Source organism: Procambarus clarkii, chromosome 35 (genome assembly GCF_040958095.1).
Source record: "Procambarus clarkii isolate CNS0578487 chromosome 35, FALCON_Pclarkii_2.0, whole genome shotgun sequence".
Classification (NCBI taxonomy): domain Eukaryota; kingdom Metazoa; phylum Arthropoda; class Malacostraca; order Decapoda; family Cambaridae; genus Procambarus; species Procambarus clarkii.
The window spans coordinates 29,832,132-29,851,000 of record NC_091184.1 but is presented as its reverse complement, the minus strand read 5'-3'; the positions used below and the strand labels follow the sequence as shown (position 1 = coordinate 29,851,000).

Here is an 18,869-nt window from a genome sequence, read left to right as displayed (position 1 = left end):
TTCGTTTAATGCTTCACACATTTTATTTTCCGTGAATCTGTTTCCCAATTTCAACCTCTGAATATTATTCTTTCCCTGCAACTTGTTGTTTATGAATTTATAGAATAGGTCTGGTTCTGTTTTACATTTGTCCGCAATCCCTTTTTCAAAATTTCTTTCTGCCTCTCTCCTCACTGCCGTGTAGTTGTTTCTCGCATCTTTGTATCGCTGGTATGTTTGGGGGTTTGGCCTCTTCCTGTATTGATTTCATTTTTGGATCTTTTGGTGTCTGGCCCTTTCGCAATTTCTGATGAACCAATCGTGTTTGCTAGGTCTGCAACTCTGTTTCGGTATGAATGTTTGTGTGCCCTCATCGTAAATTTCGCAAAATTTGCCATACATCTCATTTACTTCCTTGCCTAGCAACAAGTCTGTCCATTTATTCTCACTTAAAAATTGTCTAAGGTCCCCATAGTGTCCCCTCTTGAAATCGAGTTTAACAACTGTTTCAATTACTACATTTTCTTCTTGATTATATCTCAAAGCATAAGTAATGTCCAACAGGACCTGATTACTCTTTCCCAAAGGAGGAAGGTATTGGATGTCAAATATATCTTCTTTGTTGGTGAATACTAGATCAAGTACTGACGGTACTTGATCTACTTGACGGTACTTGATCTACTTGATCTACTTGACGGTACTTGATCTACAGGGCCTCGTAGCCTGGTGGATAGCGCGCAGGAGTCGTAATTCTGTGGCGCGGGTTCGATTCCCGCACGAGGCAGAAACAAATGGGCAAAGTTTCTTTCACCCTGAATGCCCCTGTTACCTAGCAGTAAAATAGGTACCTGGGTGTTAGTCAGCTGTCACGGGCTGCTTCTTGGGGGTGGAGGCTTGGTCGAGGACCGGGCCGCGGGGACACTAAAGCCCCGAAATCATCTCAAGATAACCTCAAGATAACGTCTTTTTCTTTCACGCGGTCCTTGATTTGTTCCTCCTGATTCTTTACCTTGTCCGTTAATGCAGTAGTTTCCTTACCTTGCTGAAGAATACTTCCTTTTTAAGTGCTAAACTCACTCCTGAGAGCTCCATTTTCTACTTCTAGATTAAACATTTTTTCTTCATACTGCTTTAGCATATAAAGGAGATTCGCGTCTGTAGGCTGGACCTGGAGACGGCCAGGACTCCGGCGGTCCCGGTGTGTATTCACCTAGTTGTGCTTGCGGGGATTCTCGTCTTTCGGCCCGCCACTCAACTGTCAATCAATTAACTGTTGCTAACTACTACTTCCCCCCCCCCAAAACACACACACACACACACACACACACACACACAAGGGGCCTTGTAGCCTGGTGGATAGCGCCCAGGACTCGTAATTCTGTGGCGCGGGTTCGATTCCCGCACGAGGCAGAAACAAATGGGCAAAAAGTTTCTTTCACCCTAAGTGCCCCTGTTACCTAGCAGTAAATAGGTACCTGGGAGTTAGTCAGCTGTCACGGGCTGCTTCCTGGGGTGTGTGGTGTGGGGAAAAAAAAAAAAAAAGTAGTTAGTAAACAGTTGATTGACAGTTGAGAGGCGGGCCGAAAGAGCAAAGCTCAACCCCCGCAAAAACACAACTATTAAACACATATCAACATGGGTTCAGGGAGGGTAAATCTTGCCTTACAGGCTTAATACAATTCTACGATCAGGTGACAAAGATTAAGCAAGAAAGAGAAGGATGGGCGGATTGCATTTTTCTGGACTGTCAGAAAGCCTTTGACACAGTACCCTATAAGAGGCTGATGCATAAGCTGGAGAAACAGGCAGAAGTAACTGGTAGGGCGCTCCAGTGGAAAAGGGAGTACCTAAGCAATATGAAGCAGAGAGTTACAGTGAGGAATGAAACCTCAGATTGGCGTGAAGTCACCAGCAGAGTCCCACAGGACTCTGTAATCGGACCTATCCTGTTTCTGATATACGTAAATGATCTCCCAGAGGGCATAGACGCATTCGTTTCAATGTTTGCTGACGACGCCAAAATTACGAGAATTAAAACAGGATGACAGCTTGAGGCTTCGAGAAAACCTGGACAAGCTGCAGGAATGGTCGAACAAGTTGTTGTTGTTAGAGTTTAACCCAAGCAAATGTAATGTAATGAATATTGGTGTAGGGAGCAGGAGACCAGATACACGGTATCATTTGGGAGATGAAATACTTCACGAGTCAGAGAGAGAGAGAGAGAGAGAGACCTGGGGGTTGATATCACGTCAGACCTCTCCCCTAAAGTTCATATCAAGAGGATAATGTCTCTGTCCTCTCTTTTCTTATCACCTGGTAGCCTTCTGGAAAGATTGCATCCGAGATCATGTCATTTATTTTAGTTTCCACTATTGCAACTATGTCAGGATCTGCTTCACTCTGTCATCTCTTCTGCTTTATTAGATACCCTATCAGCATTGGTGTACCAAACCTTGAGATTCTTCATGGAAACGTTGGTACCAAAGCTCGCCCTTTCTCTGGGGGTCTGGGGGTGCAACCCGTTCTCGCAAATTTAATAAGTCAATTATTCAATCGACTTGAGAATGGTCCAGGACGGACCGAAACGTCGTCGTCCCTTCAATTTCTAGTGTGTGGTCTGGTCAACATACTTCAGCCACGTTATTGTGACTCATCGCCTGCTTAATAAGTCAATATTGACTTATTAGTTGCGTGCATAGGTGACATACTAAACATAATAGTTTCCCTTGAAAAGCTTCATAGAAAACACCGACCTTACCTAACCTACTTAGTATGTTAAAATAAGCATCTTATAGCTTCGTAATTACAATTGTTACTTAACCTATTATAGGTATAGGTTAGGTAATAATTGTAATTACGAAGCAATAAGATGCTTATCTTAACATACTAAGTAGGTTAGGTAAGGTCGGTGTTTTCTATGAAGCTTTTCAAGGGAAACTATTATGTTAAGTATGTCACCTATGCACATATTTAATTAGTCAATATTGACTTATTAAATTTGCGAGAACGGGTTGGGGGGGGAATGAGAGCTGGGGGGATCCGGGGGGTGTCTGGGGGATGAAAGGGGTCGGGAGTGGTGCTTGGGAGGCGAATGGGGGCTGGGCATCTAGGAAGGTAGGTAGAAAGGTCTAGGGTAGGGCCTGGGTAGGCAGGTCTGAAGTAGGAAGGGTATATTGAGTCTGAAGATTAGGGAGGTTATCTTGAGGTTATCTTGAGATGATTTCGGGGCTTTTAGTGTCCCCGCGGCCCGGTCCTCGACCAGGCCTCCACCCCCAGGAAGCAGCCCGTGACAGCTGACTAACACCAAGGTACCTATTTTACTGCTAGGTAACAGGGGCATAGGGTGAAAGAAACTCTGCCCATTGTTTCTCGCCGGCGCCTGGGATCGACCCAGGACCACAGGATCACAAGTCCCGCGTGCTGTCCGCTCGGCCGACCGGCTCCCTTGGGTCTGAGAGGCATGTGTGTGTGTGTGAAATATATATAGCAGAAATGATAGATTAAAATAGCCGGGAGTCAATACATTAGACATACAGACCACACACTAATTAGTAAGTCAGGTCCCAAAAAGCTAACGGCTCATTGCTTCAAGCAACAATGGTTATCTTGATTTTATCTTGAGATAATTTCGGGGTTTAGTGTCCCCGCGGCCCTGTCCTCGACCAGGCCTCCACCCCCAGGAAGCAGCCCGTGACAGCTGACTAACTCCCAGGTACCTATTTACTGCTAAGTAACAGGGGCATTCAGGGTGAAAGAAACTTTGCCCATTTGTTTCTGCCTCGTGCGGGAATCGAACCCGCGCCACAGAATTACGAGTCCTGCGCGCTATTCACCAGGCTACAAAGCCCCTTTTATGGTAAATCCATATAGTAAACACACACACACACCCATACTGCTAGGTAGGGGGCCTCGTAGTCTGGTGGATAGCGCGCAGGATTCGTAATTCTGTGGCGCGGGTTCGATTCCCGCACGAGGCAGAAATAAATGGCAAAGTTTCTTTCACCCTGAATGCCCCTGTTACCTAGCAGTAAATAGGTACCTGGGAGTTAGTCAGCTGTCACGGGCTGCTTCCTGGGGTGTGTGTGGTGTGGAAAAAAAAAAGTAGTTAGTAAACAGTTGATTGACAGTTGAGAGGCGGGCCGAAAGGGCAAAGCTCAACCCCCGTAAAAACACAACTAGTAAACACAACCTTCCAGCTAGAACAAACACCAACCTCATCTCAGGCCGCCTCCTCAAGACACTGACACACAGATCAATGTCTCAGGGAGTCATGCATAGACATCATCCATCAGCGTTCTCATCATTTTCCCGACAATGATCTGGGACTAAGAACTTGGATTTGCTTGTGGTTAAATAATTACGACCCCCCTTAACTGCCGGACAGCACGTCGGATATCCTCCCTTGATTATATAAAATATAATCTCGAATTTCCTGTGTTTCTTTGACCTGAATCTGGTGAGACGCATTCGGAGGAGTTAGTGTAATTCCTTCGTAGCGTGACGCGGGCCGGGGTTTGTGACGTCGGGTCCCGGATGAGCTTCGGCGGGAAGGAATAGAAAATGTACTTGACTCGTATGTGGATTAACTCTGTGTATTTTGGCTGTTTGTATTTCCCTGCGTGTGTTTAGTTCGTGCTTTGTGTGTGTGTGTGTGTGTGTGTGTTTACTAGTTGTGTTTACTAGTTGTGTTTTTACGGGGGTTGAGCTTTGCTCTTTCGGCCCGCCTCTCAACTGTCAATCAACTGTTTACTAACTACTTTTTTTTTTCCCACACCACACACACACACCCCAGGAAGCAGCCCGTGACAGCTGTCTAACTCCCAGGTACCTATTTACTGCTAGGTAACAGGGGTACTTAGGGTGAAAGAAACTTAGCCCATTTGTTTCTGCCTCGTGCGGGAATCGAACCCGCGCCACAGAATTACGAGTCCTGCGCGCTATCCACCAGGCTGGATGGTTTTTTCCTCTTCCTAATGTTTTTTATTTGCCTCCCCCCCCCCATTGAGGGAGCCGGTCGGCCGAGCGGACAGCACGCTGGACTTGTGATCCTGTGGTCCTGGGTTCGATCCCAGGCGCCGGCGAGAAACAATGGGCAGAGTTTCTTTCACCCTATGCCCCTGCTACCTAGCAGTACCAGGAGGCTGTTTATAACAATAACAACAGTTGATTGGCAAGTTTTCATGCTTGTAAACTGTTTAATAAATGTAACCAAAGCCGTCAAAGATTGAGGAAAGATGTACACGTTCGTAAGTGCTTGCGTAAGTGCTTTCGTGAATCTGGCCCCAGGTTCGCCGTCTTCCCTCTTTCTCTGGCATGTTTTATGCAAATGTGTTGCTACGGGCTGCTTCCTAGGGGTGGAGGCCTGGTCGAGGACCGGGCCGGGCGACACTAAGCCCCGAAATCATCTCAAGATCTCAAGAATCTCCCCTTCTTCTTGCCCTCTCCCGTTTTCTCCGTTTCGCAACTCCTCCTCCTGGTTCTGGGTCAGAGGGTCCTCCTCCTCCTGGTTCTGGGTCAGAGGGTCCTCCTCCTCCTGGTTCTGGGTCAGAGGGTCCTCCTCCTCCTGGTTCTGGGTCACAGGGTCCTCCTCCTCCTGGTTCTGGGTCACAGGGTCCTCCTCCTCCTGGTTCTGGGTCAGAGGGTCCTCCTCCTCCTGGTTCTGGGTCAGAGGGTCCTCCTCCTCCTGGTTCTGGGTCAGAGGGTCCTCCTCCTCCTAGTTCTGGGTCAGAGGGTCCTCCTCCTCCTAGTTCTGGGTCAGAGGGTCCTCCTCCTCCTGGTTCTGGGTCAGAGGGTCCTCCTCCTCCTAGTTCTGGGTCACAGGGTCCTCCTCCTCCTGGTTCTGGGTCAGAGGGTCCTCCTCCTCCTGGTTCTGGGTCAGAGGGTCCTCCTCCTCCTAGTTCTGGGTCACAGGGTCCTCCTCCTCCTGGTTCTGGGTCAGAGGGTCCTCCTCCTCCTGGTTCTGGGTCACAGGGTCCTCCTCCTCCTGGTTCTGGGTCACAGGGTCCTCCTTCCCTTCTCGCCCCACTCCCCCCTCCTTCCCTTCTCGCCCCACTCCCCCTCCTTCCCTTCTCGCCCCACTCCCCCTCCTTCCCTTCTCGCCCCACTCCCCCTCCTTCCCTTCTCGCCCCACTCCCCCTCCTTCCCTTCTCGCCCCACTCCCCCTCCTTCCCTTCTCGCCCCACTCCCCCTCCTTCCCTTCTCGCCCCACTCCCCCTCCTTCCCTTCTCGCCCCACTCCCCCTCCTTCCCTTCTCGCCCCACTCCCCCTCCTTCCCTTCTCGCCCCACTCCCCCTCCTTCCCTTCTCGCCCCACTCCCCCTCCATCCCTTCTCGCCCCACTCCCCCTCCTTCCCTTCTCGCCCCACTCCCCCTCCTTCCCTTCTCGCCCCACTCCCCCTCCTTCCCTTCTCGCCCCACTCCCCCTCCTTCCCTTCTCGCCCCACTCCCCCTCCTTCCCTTCTCGCCCCACTCCCCCTCCTTCCCTTCTCGCCCCACTCCCCCTCCTTCCCTTCTCGCCCCACTCCCCCTCCTTCCCTTCTCGCCCCACTCCCCCTCCTTCCCTTCTCGCCCCACTCTCCCTCCTTCCCTTCTCGCCCCACTCCCCCTCCTTCCCTTCTCGCCCCACTCTCCCTCCTTCCCTTCTCGCCCCACTCCCCCTCCTTCCCTTCTCGCCCCACTCTCCCTCCTTCCCTTCTCGCCCCACTCTCCCTCCTTCCCTTCTCGCCCCACTCCCCCTCCTTCCCTTCTCGCCCCACTCCCCCTCCTTCCCTTCTCGCCCCACTCCCCCTCCTTCCCTTCTCGCCCCACTCTCCCTCCTTCCCTTCTCGCCCCACTCCCCCTCCTTCCCTTCTCGCCCCACTCCCCCTCCTTCCCTTCTCGCCCCACTCCCCCTCCTTCCCTTCTCGCCCCACTCCCCCTCCTTCCCTTCTCGCCCCACTCCCCCTCCTTCCCTTCTCGCCCCACTCCCCCTCCTTCCCTTCTCGCCCCACTCCCCCTCCTTCCCTTCTCGCCCCACTCCCCCTCCTTCCCTTCTCGCCCCACTCCCCCTCCTTCCCTTCTCGCCCCACTCCCTATTCTCAGCCCTCCACACTGTCTCTATAGGTCTTCCTCACCGCCTGTCTCTTCAGACCATTGCCCATCCTCCTCTCAGCGTTCGCCATGTTACCACATATGTAAGACCAATCCTGGAGTATGCAGCCCCAGCATGGAGCCCGTACCTTGCCAAGCACAAGACGAAGCTGGAAAATGTTCAGAGGTATACCACTAGGCTAGTCCCAGAACTAAGAGGCATGAGTTACAAGAAAAAAGCTGCGTGAAATGCAGCTCACGACACTGGAAGATAGAAGAGTAAGGGGAGACATGATCACAACCTACAAAATCCTCAGAGGAATCGACCGGGTAAACAAGGATAAACTATTCAACACTGGTGGGACGTAAACAAGAGGACACAGGTGGAGACTGAGTACCCAAATGAGCCACAGGGACGTTAGAAAGAACTTTTTCAGTGTCAGAGTAGTTAACAGATGGAATGCATTAGGCAGTGATGTGGTGGAGGCTGACTCCATACACAGTTTCAAATGTAGATATGATAAGAGCCCAGTAGGCTCAGGAACCTGTACACCAGTTGATTGACAGTTGAGAGGCGGGACCAAAGAGCCAGAGCTCAACCCCCGCAAGCACAACTAGGTGAGTACACACACACACACACACACACACACACACACACACACACACACACACACACACACACACAGCATAACCTTCATTTACGATGATTTAGAACTGTTGTGCTCTATTTTGAGACAAAACCCAGTCATTAAGTCGTCCAGAGTGAGGAAAGCGTCCCAGCGGCCCTATTCTCAGTTCTTGGGATAACCGGGGTTACTGCTGGGACACTACTGGCTGCTGGGACACCACTGGCTGCTGGGACACCACTGGCTGCTGGGACACCACTGGCTGCTGGGACACCACTGGCTGCTGGGACACCACTGGCTGCTGGGACACCACTGGCTGCTGGGACACCACTGGCTGCTGGGACACCACTGGCTGCTGGGACACCAATGTTACGGCCTCCTTAAGCCAGTAACCGGCTTGTTGCTCTTTCCAGGGTTCGAACCCCGGTGGAGGCTATTCCTGATATACTAAACCGGTTATTTCTGATATACTAAAAACAACAGAGATAGCACCACTCCATAAAGGAGGAAATAAGGCAGAGGCAAAAAATTACAGACCGATAGCACTAACATCGCACATCATAAAAATTTTTGAGTGCTAAGAAGTAAGATCACAAAATACATGGAATCACAGCATCTCCATAACCCCGGACAACATGGGCTCAGAACAGGGCGCTCTTGCCTGTCGCAGTTGCTGGACCACTATGATATGGCATTAGATGCTATGGAAGACAAACAAAACGCTGATGTAATTTACACAGATTTCGCAAAAGCTTTTGATAAATGTGACCATGGTGTTATTGCACATAAAATGCGTTCAAAAGGAATTACCGGAAAAATAGGCAGTTGGATCTACAATTTCCTGACCAACAGAACTCAATGTGTAATAGTCAACAAAATAAAATCCAGCCCATCAACCGTGAAGAGCTCAGTCCCCCAGGGTACTGTGCTTGCTCCAGTACTTTTTCTCATCCTCATATCGGACATAGACAAGAACACAACCTATAGCACTGTATCATCCTTTGCAGATGACACTAGGATCTTCATGAGAGTAGGCAACATAGAGGACACGGCGAACCTCCAGTCAGATGTAGATCAGGTCTTTCTATGGGCTACAGAAAATAATATGGTGTTTAACGAAGATAAGTTCCAGCTCATGCGCTATGGAAAAAATGAAAATATAAAAACGGAAACCACGTACAAAACTCAGGCAAATCATAACATAGAACGAAAAGGCAATGTAAAGGATCTGAGTGTACTCATGTCGGAAGACCTTACCTTTAAAGAACACAATAAGGTAGCCGTCACAACTGCAAGAAAAATGACAGGTTGGATAACAAGAACTTTTCACACTAGAGATGCTATACCGATGATGATACTTTTCAAAACGCTTGTGCTTTCTAGAGTGGAGTACTGCTGCACAATGACAGTCCCTTTCAAAGCTGGAGAAATTGCTGACCTGGAGAGCGTGCAGAGATCCTTTACTGCTAGAATCCACTCAGTAAAACATCTAAACTATTGGGACCGACTAAAGAGCCTAAAACTGTACTCCCTTGAGCGCAGGCGGGAGAGGTACATAATAATTTACACGTGGAAAATATTAGAGGGGCTGGTCCCAAACCTGCACACAGAAATAACATCACATGAGACCAGAAGACATGGCAGGATGTGCAGAATACCCCCGTTGAAAAGCAGAGGTGCAACAGGTACTCTGAGAGAGAACTCTATCAACATCAGAGGCCCGAGACTGTTCAACACGCTTCCACTACACATAAGGGGCATAACTGGCCGACCCCTCACAGTGTTCAAGAGAGAACTGGATAAGCACCTCCAATGGATACCTGATCAACCAGGCTGTGACTCATACGTCAGGCTGCGAGCAGCCGCGTCCAACAGCCTGGTTGATCAGTCCGGCAACCAGGAGGCCTGGTCGACGACCGGGCCGCGGGGACGCTAAGCCCCGGAAGCACCTCAAGGTAAGGTCAAGGTAAGGAGGCGGAGACAAATGGGCAAAATGTTTCACCCTGATGCCCTTGTTACTTAACAGTAAAATAGGTACCTGGGAGTTAGACAGCTAGCACGGGCTGCTTCCTGGGGGGGTGAGGGGGTGTAAGAAAAAAGGAGGCCTGGTCTAGGACCGGACCGCGGGGACGCTAAGCCCCGAAACCATCTCAAGACAACCTCAAGATAGTTACAGAGAATGTTCTATTTCAAGAGCTATATAATTACAGTAAGTCATTACACATTAATGATAGGTCTTATCGCTAATACATAATTGTTTACACAATGTAGATATTACAGTCATAGGGGAGCTGCTGTTTCTTATTAATTAGTCTTCACAATACACTACTTTGTAATCTCATATGTCGTTTATCTACTGGGAGCGAGATATGGATACAGTGCAAGGATTTCAGGTATTTTATCCTTAGTAATAAGATAAGTCTCCGTGGTGTAGTGGTAAGACACTCGCCTGGCGTTCCGCGAGCGCTATGTCATGGGTTCGTATCCTGGCCGGGGAGGATTTACTGGGCGCAATTCCTTAACTGTAGCCTCTGTTTAACGCAACAGTAAAATGTGTACTTGGATGAAAAAACGATTCTTCGCGGCGGGGATCGTATTCCAGGGACCTGCCCGAAACGCTACGCGTACTAGTGGCTGTACAAGAATGTAACAACTCTTGTATATATCTCAAAAAAAAATAAATACCTGAAAGAGAGACTGTGTATATATATGTGTAGTAATAAGATAACTAATATATTGAAGGTGTTATTGCGTCTTGCTTAACTCCCTTTATTCCTTGCACAATTACTTGCTATTGTCAATTCTTGATAACTTGCTATTAAAGTCCATAGACTTTAGCGTTAATTTTATTAATAGTGGCTCCAGATATTGACTGAACTGACTTTAGCATGGTTAGCATGGGCGTATGAGACGAATGGGGGAAGAGAAGGGATGGAGAATGTAAGAATAAGATGGAGGGAGGGAAAATGTAAGAATGACAGGAATGGAAATGGGAGAGACGGTGAGAGAGAGAGACAGACAGACACAGACCTGGGCACCATCGGGGTATAGTAAGAGAAATATGACACAAAAAAAAATGTATTTCATCACAGCTTTGTTACATTCTAGTCTTCTGGGAGCACACTATTGAAATTGAAATTGAAATAAGTTTATTGAGGTAAAATACACACAAAGGGATGAGGTAGCTCAAGCTATTCTCACCCCATTCAGTGCAACGTGTTAATATATACATACCTTGGCTACCTTGAGGTGCTTCCGGGGCTTAGTGTCCCCGCGGCCCGGTCGTCGACCAGGCCTCCTGGTTGCTGGACTGATCAACCAGGCTGTTAGACGCGGCCTTAGGCCTTACATAGACACACATCACAAACAATAAACATATTACCAAACATTCTGAGAGGTAAACATATACATTTCCTCCTTCACAAGTAGTATGTTATCAGACGTACACACAAATACTGTTATGACCTAGGTATACTGTATAGCCAATTTGCAAGACACCTGCAGATAATTCAACAAAATATTACAATCACTCAAAATATTCAAATCACTCACACTATTGGGAGGCTTTAACACGCCGCCGGCTTCCTGTCTCCATCCAGGCCACTAGAAACGGTTGCTAGATAAATTAGATAAATTAGATAGATTTATAGATAAATTAAGGAATAACATCAGAACTATTGAAGATTTACAGATACATTTTGCGACAAAAAAGATTGGTATAATCTATATATCTTGGCTCTCGTGCCCCCATGTTTACTGGTGATGTCTTGGAGTTACACGTAATGTCTGGTGAGTCAACCTGTCCTCTTAAAAAGAACGTCGCTTTTGGCCGTTTGTCCGTATGGCCGAATTTGGACGTAATTTGAAAATGAAAAAAAATAAAAAAAAAAAAATTGGGATTTTTTTTTCAACCACAGTAAGCTAAGGGTCCTCTGATAGGTTAGGTGGGCAGGAAATTCTCATAAAGTTTCAAAACGTTATGAAAAACGTGAATTGAAAGTCATCTATTCTAACCTTACAGAGTCGGCCGGACGACTCAAACAGAAAACGGAACAGTACGTCACTTTTGTGAGTCGATTTCATTTCAAATTACGTCCAAATTTGGCCATATTGCGCATACGAGCCAAAAGTGACGTTATTCTTAAGAGGACGGGTTGGATGAGTAGCAGCTGATATATGCTACACACACACTCGGTTTAGGAGTGAGTGAGATTTTAACTAAATTAAAAGGCCGTCAGTCAAGGCGTTCTGGGGCCAGATTCACGAAAGCACGCACGAACCTGTACATCTTTTCTCAATCTTTGGCGGCTTTGTTTACAATTATTAAACAGTTAATGAGCTCCGAAGCACCAGGAGGCTGTTTATAACAATAACAACAGTTGATTGGGAAGTTTTCATGCTTGTAAACTGTTTAATATATGTAACTAAAGCCTTCAAAGATTGAGGAAAGATGAACACGTTCGATCTTTTCTCAATCTTTGGCGGCTTTGTTTACAATTATTAAACAGTTAATGAGCTCCGAAGCACCAGGAGGCTGTTTATAACAATAACAACAGTTGATTGGCAAGTTTTCATGCTTGTAAACTGTTTAATATATGTAACTAAAGCCTTCAAAGATTGAGGAAAGATGAACACGTTCGTAAGTGCTTTCGTGAATCTGGTCCGTCTTGTCACTCAAGGGGGACCAACCGGGTGTGCTTTTGAAAACTTTAGAAATACATTTCTTGTATATTTATCCATTGAAACATAAGTGTTTCCTCCACTCCAACATCCACTCTGGGCGGGATGGATTATGTTCGGTCACTTGGGCTGGACGGTAGAGCGACGGTCTCGCTTCATGCAGGTCGGCGTTCAATCCCCGACCGTCCCTAAGTGGTTGGGCACCTAAGTGCCCAACCTAACCATCAGACCTTATCTTGACCAATTCCCTGTGCAATATAGTACTAATGGCTTGGCGCTTTCCCCAGATAATTCCTTCCTTCACTCCAACATCCTGCTTCCTTCACTCCAACATCCTGCTTCCTTCACTCCAACATCCTGCTTCCTTCACTCCAACATCCTGCTTCCTTCACTCCAACATCCTGCTTCCTTCACTCCAACATCCTGCTTCCTTCACTCCAACATCCTGCTTCCTTCACTCCAACATCCTGCTTCCTTCACTCCAACACCCTGCTTCCTTCACTCCAACATCCTGCTTCCTTCACTCCAACATCCTGCTTCCTTCACTCCAACATCCTGCTTCCTTCACTCCAACATCCTGCTTCCTTCACTCCAACATCCTGCTTCCTTCACTCCAACATCCTGCTTCCTTCACTCCAACATCCTGCTTCCTTCACTCCAACACCCTGCTTCTTTCACTCCAACACCCTGCTTCCTTCACTCCAACATCCTGCTTCCTTCACTCCAACATCCTGCTTCCTTCACTCCAACATCCTCCTTTTTGTGTATACATATACGAATGGTTCTTAAGATTAGCAACCAAAATAATTGTTCCATTATAGACGGTATCCTGTCTATAATGGAACAATTATTTTGCTTCCTCCACTCCAAAATAGGAGTCCATCTGCCGTATAGTTGGACGCAAGTGATCTATCCTCGTCTTAAAGAGCTATAAAACATTAGTTACCCCTCCAAGATTCCCGTTTTCTGCCCGACTCTAATGATATAGAAAATATGAGAGTTAAGGACTAACTAAGTTCTTCCTTGCATTCTTTCAGGACCCTGGCAGGCTTTTTCTGGTCCTAGGGAATTTCTGGGTTAAATTGCTTATATTTGTGACTTCCTCCTTGGTATCAACTCAAGCCAATATGAGCTGCCTCCCATGGGCTAGTGTTGTATCCACATTATTATGTAGAAATTAGTTTTCTTTCAGACGTATTAACAGCGGAAGCTCTTTCTGATCGTGTTTGAGAGTAGTGAATGAATTCGGAGCAGTATATGGCGTCACCTGGGGCCAGATTCACGAAAGCACTTAAGCAAACACTTACGAACCTGTACATCTTTTCTTAATCTTTAGCGATTTTGTTTACAATTATTAAACAGTTAATGAGCTCCGAAGCACCATGAGGCTGTTTATAACAAAAACAACAGAGAAATGGGAAGTTTTCATGCTTGTAAACTGTTTAATAAATGTAACCAAAGCCGTCAAAGATTGAGGAAAGATGTACACGTTCGTAAGTGCTTGCGTAAGTTCTTTCGTGAATCTGGCCCCTGGACACCGGAAGGTTTGAGAGGGTCACCGGTTGGGCTAGGCCGGATAACTGCCCTCGGCCGGTATTACAGAATGGCTTCCGGTACTGACCGGAAGCAACAGTTTGGGAGGGTTTGTGACGTCGGGGTGTGTGGAGGCGCAACACCCGTCACCGGATGTGGTTTGGGAAAGTTGAATAAATACTGATGGAAGCAAGTGGCAGTCAGTGGTGGATAGGGCGTCAACAAGGCAGAAGCCCTGGAAACACAAACCGAAACTGTCTCTATTTTCCGCTTGTTACAACTTGTAATAAAGTTGTTACATTTTGGCTTAACGTGTTTATGACGTATTAGAACGTTGTTACAACTTGCTATATTGGTTGTTATAACTGGTTAGGAGGTGTTAAAACTTGTTCGAACGTTGTACCAACGTCGTAGTTTCGCTGTGTGTTTGGCGGGAGGCCAGGACCTGTGGTGACCTCTGCTGGCATAGTTGAGATTGGTTTGACATCGCCCAAATTGGTTGCTCTCTCCACACACACACACACACAGTGCCGTGCAGTCGTCCTTGGTGAAGTTGGGAGTGTTGGTGAGTAGCCTGGAGAGTATTATAAGTGACTATAACATTTGGCTGATAATTTGGGTACAGAATTTAGGGAATTCTCCAGAGATTAGGAGTTATTATGGTTTAGGTTGTGACTGTGACAGGTGTGGGGAGGCAGGCGGGGTGACAGGTGTGGGGAGGCAGGTGGGTGTGACAGGTGTGAGGAGGCAGGTGGGTGTGACAGGTATGGGGAAGCAGGCGGTGTGACAGGTGTGGGGAGGCAGGTGGGTGTGACAGGTGTGGGGAAGCAGGCGGTGTGACAGGTGTGGGGAGGCAGGCGGGGTGTGGATGTTACTGTGTTGGCAGTGAATCCAACGGTGAACATTAGTACCATGTAGTACAGGACAGTAATATGACGGGGAGCCCGTCCATTACACCCCAACAAGTCCGGGACTTTGTGGTGCGTCACGGCCAGGACCGTCCACAGTAGTGTAAAAGGAGACAATTTTTTACCTCAATTTGTCTCCTTTTACACTACTGTCCACTACCCTGACACTGTAACCACCATACATAAAGATGCTCAAAGCAAATGTAAGAGAGATTACGGGCTATTCATGCCCGTGCCACCTCTTGGGTGGCTTAATCTTTATCAATCATCAATCAAATGTAAGAGACAAGAATAGAGAGTACCGGAGACATCCCACTGACAGCAATCAAGAGTTATTTAAAACTGTATCAAGTAGCCAGAGAAGAGAAGATTAAAGGGCGGGAAAGACAATGGTTTGACTTCACTAGTTCTATTGGAAGATGAACATCCGCGAGACAAGTGTGGGGCAAAGATACAGATAGGGGAGCAGAACCCGGCCTGCGGCTCACAAAGACCCAAAGGGTAAGGCTGAGGAACTATATATATATATATATATATATATATATATATATATATATATATATATATATATATATATATATATATATATATATATATATATATATGTTTCATTGAATATGACCGCATATTCTGTATTTATTATTTTCTGGTTTAGGGCTTCTATCCCTCTAACTATTTTCTTAGCATCAGGGCTTAATTGAAATAGGAGTTCTCCAAAACTCATTTTCGTACTTTTAAGGTGAAGAAAAGAAGTGATTTACTATAGAGTGTATTACACTTATTTATATAATTTGCACGACGTTTCGAACCTCCATGGTTCATTCTCAAGTGAACAGATCTTACGATACTAGTTGATTTTATACCCGCATTAGGTCAGGTGATAATACAATGAAGGTGAAAACATGGGGGGATACATAAGGGATAAACATAGGGGCTGCAGAAGGCTTATTGGCCCATACGAGGCATCTCCTATCTAAACACAAAGATTAATCCAGTGTAATTGGCCTGTTATGTTGGACATTGTCTTCTGTGTTGGCATCGATATGTTCTTGTCTTGTCCTTACTCTCATGGTGGGTAGAGTAAATAGTTCCGTGATTTGGGTGTTCATGGTAGGTCGCTCTATTCTTATGTGAATTGCCTCAAGAATTTGTAATCTTCTTGAATCTTGGGTTTTGTCTATTATGCAAGTATTCTTGTTCAACATTTCTCTTGTTAGAGTAATGTCATGGGCTTGTCTCATGTGATTCCTAGGGGCACCAGATTGCCAAGCTGACGAGGCGTTTGACATGCCATCTTCAATCTGGTGCCCCTAGGAATCACATGAGACAAGCCCATGACATTACTCTAACAAGAGAAATGTTGAACAAGAATACTTGCATAATAGACAAAACCCAAGATTCAAGAAGATTACAAATTCTTGAGGCAATTCACATAAGAATAGAGCGACCTACCATGAACACCCAAATCACGGAACTATTTACTCTACCCACCATGAGAGTAAGGACAAGACAAGAACATATCGATGCCAACACAGAAGACAATGTCCAACATAACAGGCCAATTACACTGGATTAATCTTTGTGTTTAGATAGGAGATGCCTCGTATGGGCCAATAAGCCTTCTGCAGCCCCTATGTTTATCCCTTATGTATCCCCCCATGTTTTTCACCTTCATTGTATTATCACCTGACCTAATGCGGGTATAAAATCAACTAGTATTGTAAGATCTGTTCACTTGAGAATGAACCATGGAGGTTCGAAACGTCGTGCAAATTATACAAATAAGTGTAAATACACTCTATAGTAAATCACTTCTTTTCTTCACCTTAAAAGTACGAAAATGAGTTTTGGAGAACTCCTATTCCAATTAAGCCCTGATGCTAAGAAAATAGTTAGAGGGATAGAAGCCCTAAACCAGAAAATAATAAATACAGAATATGCGGTCATATTCAATGAAACATGTTTGAAAGAAAACCTGCTGCCAGTATACACCAATATATATATATATATATATATATATATATATATATATATATATATATATAATAATATATAATATAATGTTATGCAACTGTTCATGTGATCTTTAATGAAGGCTTGTTGCTATATTTGAACCTGATTCATAGCTACACATCAAATTAAATTTAGTGTGAGAACTCGTGACCTACTCTTATTAATTGCACTTGCATTTGAGGAGGTCAACGACCTAGTGGATGAGGATTTCTAACTTGATTCAAATCCTGGTGTTTGCTCTCGCCCTTCTATGAATTCTACCTTAAAGTACAAGCTGCATCTGACACTTAACGTGTTAGCTTATGCAGTCCTTCCTGATCGAGTTCAACCTGTAAGGTAAATAGAAAAATCTTAGTGAGAATGACGGAGACCGCCTTGATCACTACCTGAGAGAATGTGAACATCTGAGAGACATTACCTGGTTGATACCTGGTTGATGGGGTTCTGGGAGTTCTTCTACTCCCCAAGCCCGGCCCGAGGCCAGGCTCGACTTGTGAGAGTTTGGTTCACCAGGCTGTTGCTTGGAGCGGCCCGCAGGCCCACATACCCACCACAGCCCGGTTGGTCCGGCACTCCTTGGACATTATAACATTATAACTATGTGTAGTATAATAAACCCCATATTGCTTGAGTTAGGAAAATACTGTTCTTAAAAGATTTCGCCCATTTTGCACCCGCAAGATAACTTAAGATTTTAAGTGTTGATAATGCTAATCTCTTGTTAGAACAGCTGTTCATTTGATACAGTTTAGCAAGTCCCAGCTGTGTCTGGGTAGAAATGACAGGATGAACAACCTAGCGGGTTTTCTTCCTATTGGGGAGTGTTGTACATGCTGCTGTGCCGGTATGTCCACTCACAGGATGAATGACGCTGCCCAATAAACTCGACCCTCGGGGCAAAATTTAAATAACAACCATCCAAACACCACCAATGTCACTGTGACCCAGCACCACACAACACCACCCACACAAACCCACACAACTACCAAACCCCATTACCACATCATCCACCACCACCCCACACTACCACTACCCACCACCACCACACAACACCACCCACACAACTACCAAACCCCATTACCACATCATCCACCACCACCCCACACTACCACTACCCACCACCACCACTCACCACCACCACCCCACACTAACCCACACAACTACCAAACCCCATTACCACATCATCCACCACCACCCCACACTACCACTACCCACCACCACCACTCACCACCACCACCCCACACTACCACTACCCACCACCACCACTCACCACCACCACTACCCACCACCACCACTCACCACCACCACCACCCCACACTACCACTACCCACCACCACCACCCCACACTACCACTACCCACCACCACCACTCACCACCACCTACCAGCACACCCCTCCCAACACTTCCGTCATTCTACATTTTTTATTTTTATTTTATTTTATTTACATATATACAAGAAGGTACATTGGGTTTGTGAGAATACATTGGATAGTACAGTATTTACATGTACTAACGATCATTGTGGTTGTTCCGCCAGGGGGAACCAGCCAGGAGGGACCAGCCACGGGGAAGCCATGCCACACTACAAGCTGGTATACTTCAACCTGCGGGGACGCGGTGAACCCATCCGCTGGGTCCTAGTGGCCGCCCACCAGCCCTTCGACGACGTCCGCTACAACAGGGAGACGGAGTGGCCCTTCAAAAAACCAGGTAAGTCACCCTTTAAATTGCCAGATAAGTAGCTTCGAAAGCAGCAGGTGAGCGAACCTATATTTTGCTAGATGAGTTTAAACCAATTTAGTTTTGTTTGAAAGTGTTAGACATTAGGTGTGAAATGGCCAGAGAATTACTCTTTCAATGTCTTCATATGCCATTTTTTCCCCTGCCTGATGTGTCCCTTTAAAAGTCAAGTGAATATTTTTTTTCAAAATAACATACTGTAACTTCAACTACTGTGTGTCATTGTGGTTGTTTCTTCTCAAACATAAGCGAGTCATCCATCAAAAAATTGGGGAAATTTGTCAATAATAATATATTTGGCTTATATCCCTGCAGTATGTGAC

At 46.4% G+C, this 18,869-nt stretch overlaps 1 protein-coding gene across 2 annotated transcripts in view; it reads left to right on the top strand.

Annotated features, from left to right (window-relative positions):
* Window positions 1-18,869, top strand: part of LOC123768400 (hematopoietic prostaglandin D synthase) — a 138,023-nt gene that overhangs the window by 81,984 nt on the left and 37,170 nt on the right. For both annotated transcript variants that reach the window (XM_045758885.2, XM_045758886.2), the window contains exon 2: window positions 18,344-18,516. In XM_045758885.2, the coding sequence (XP_045614841.1) occupies window positions 18,344-18,516 (173 nt within the window). The remainder of the gene's footprint in view (window positions 1-18,343; window positions 18,517-18,869) is intronic.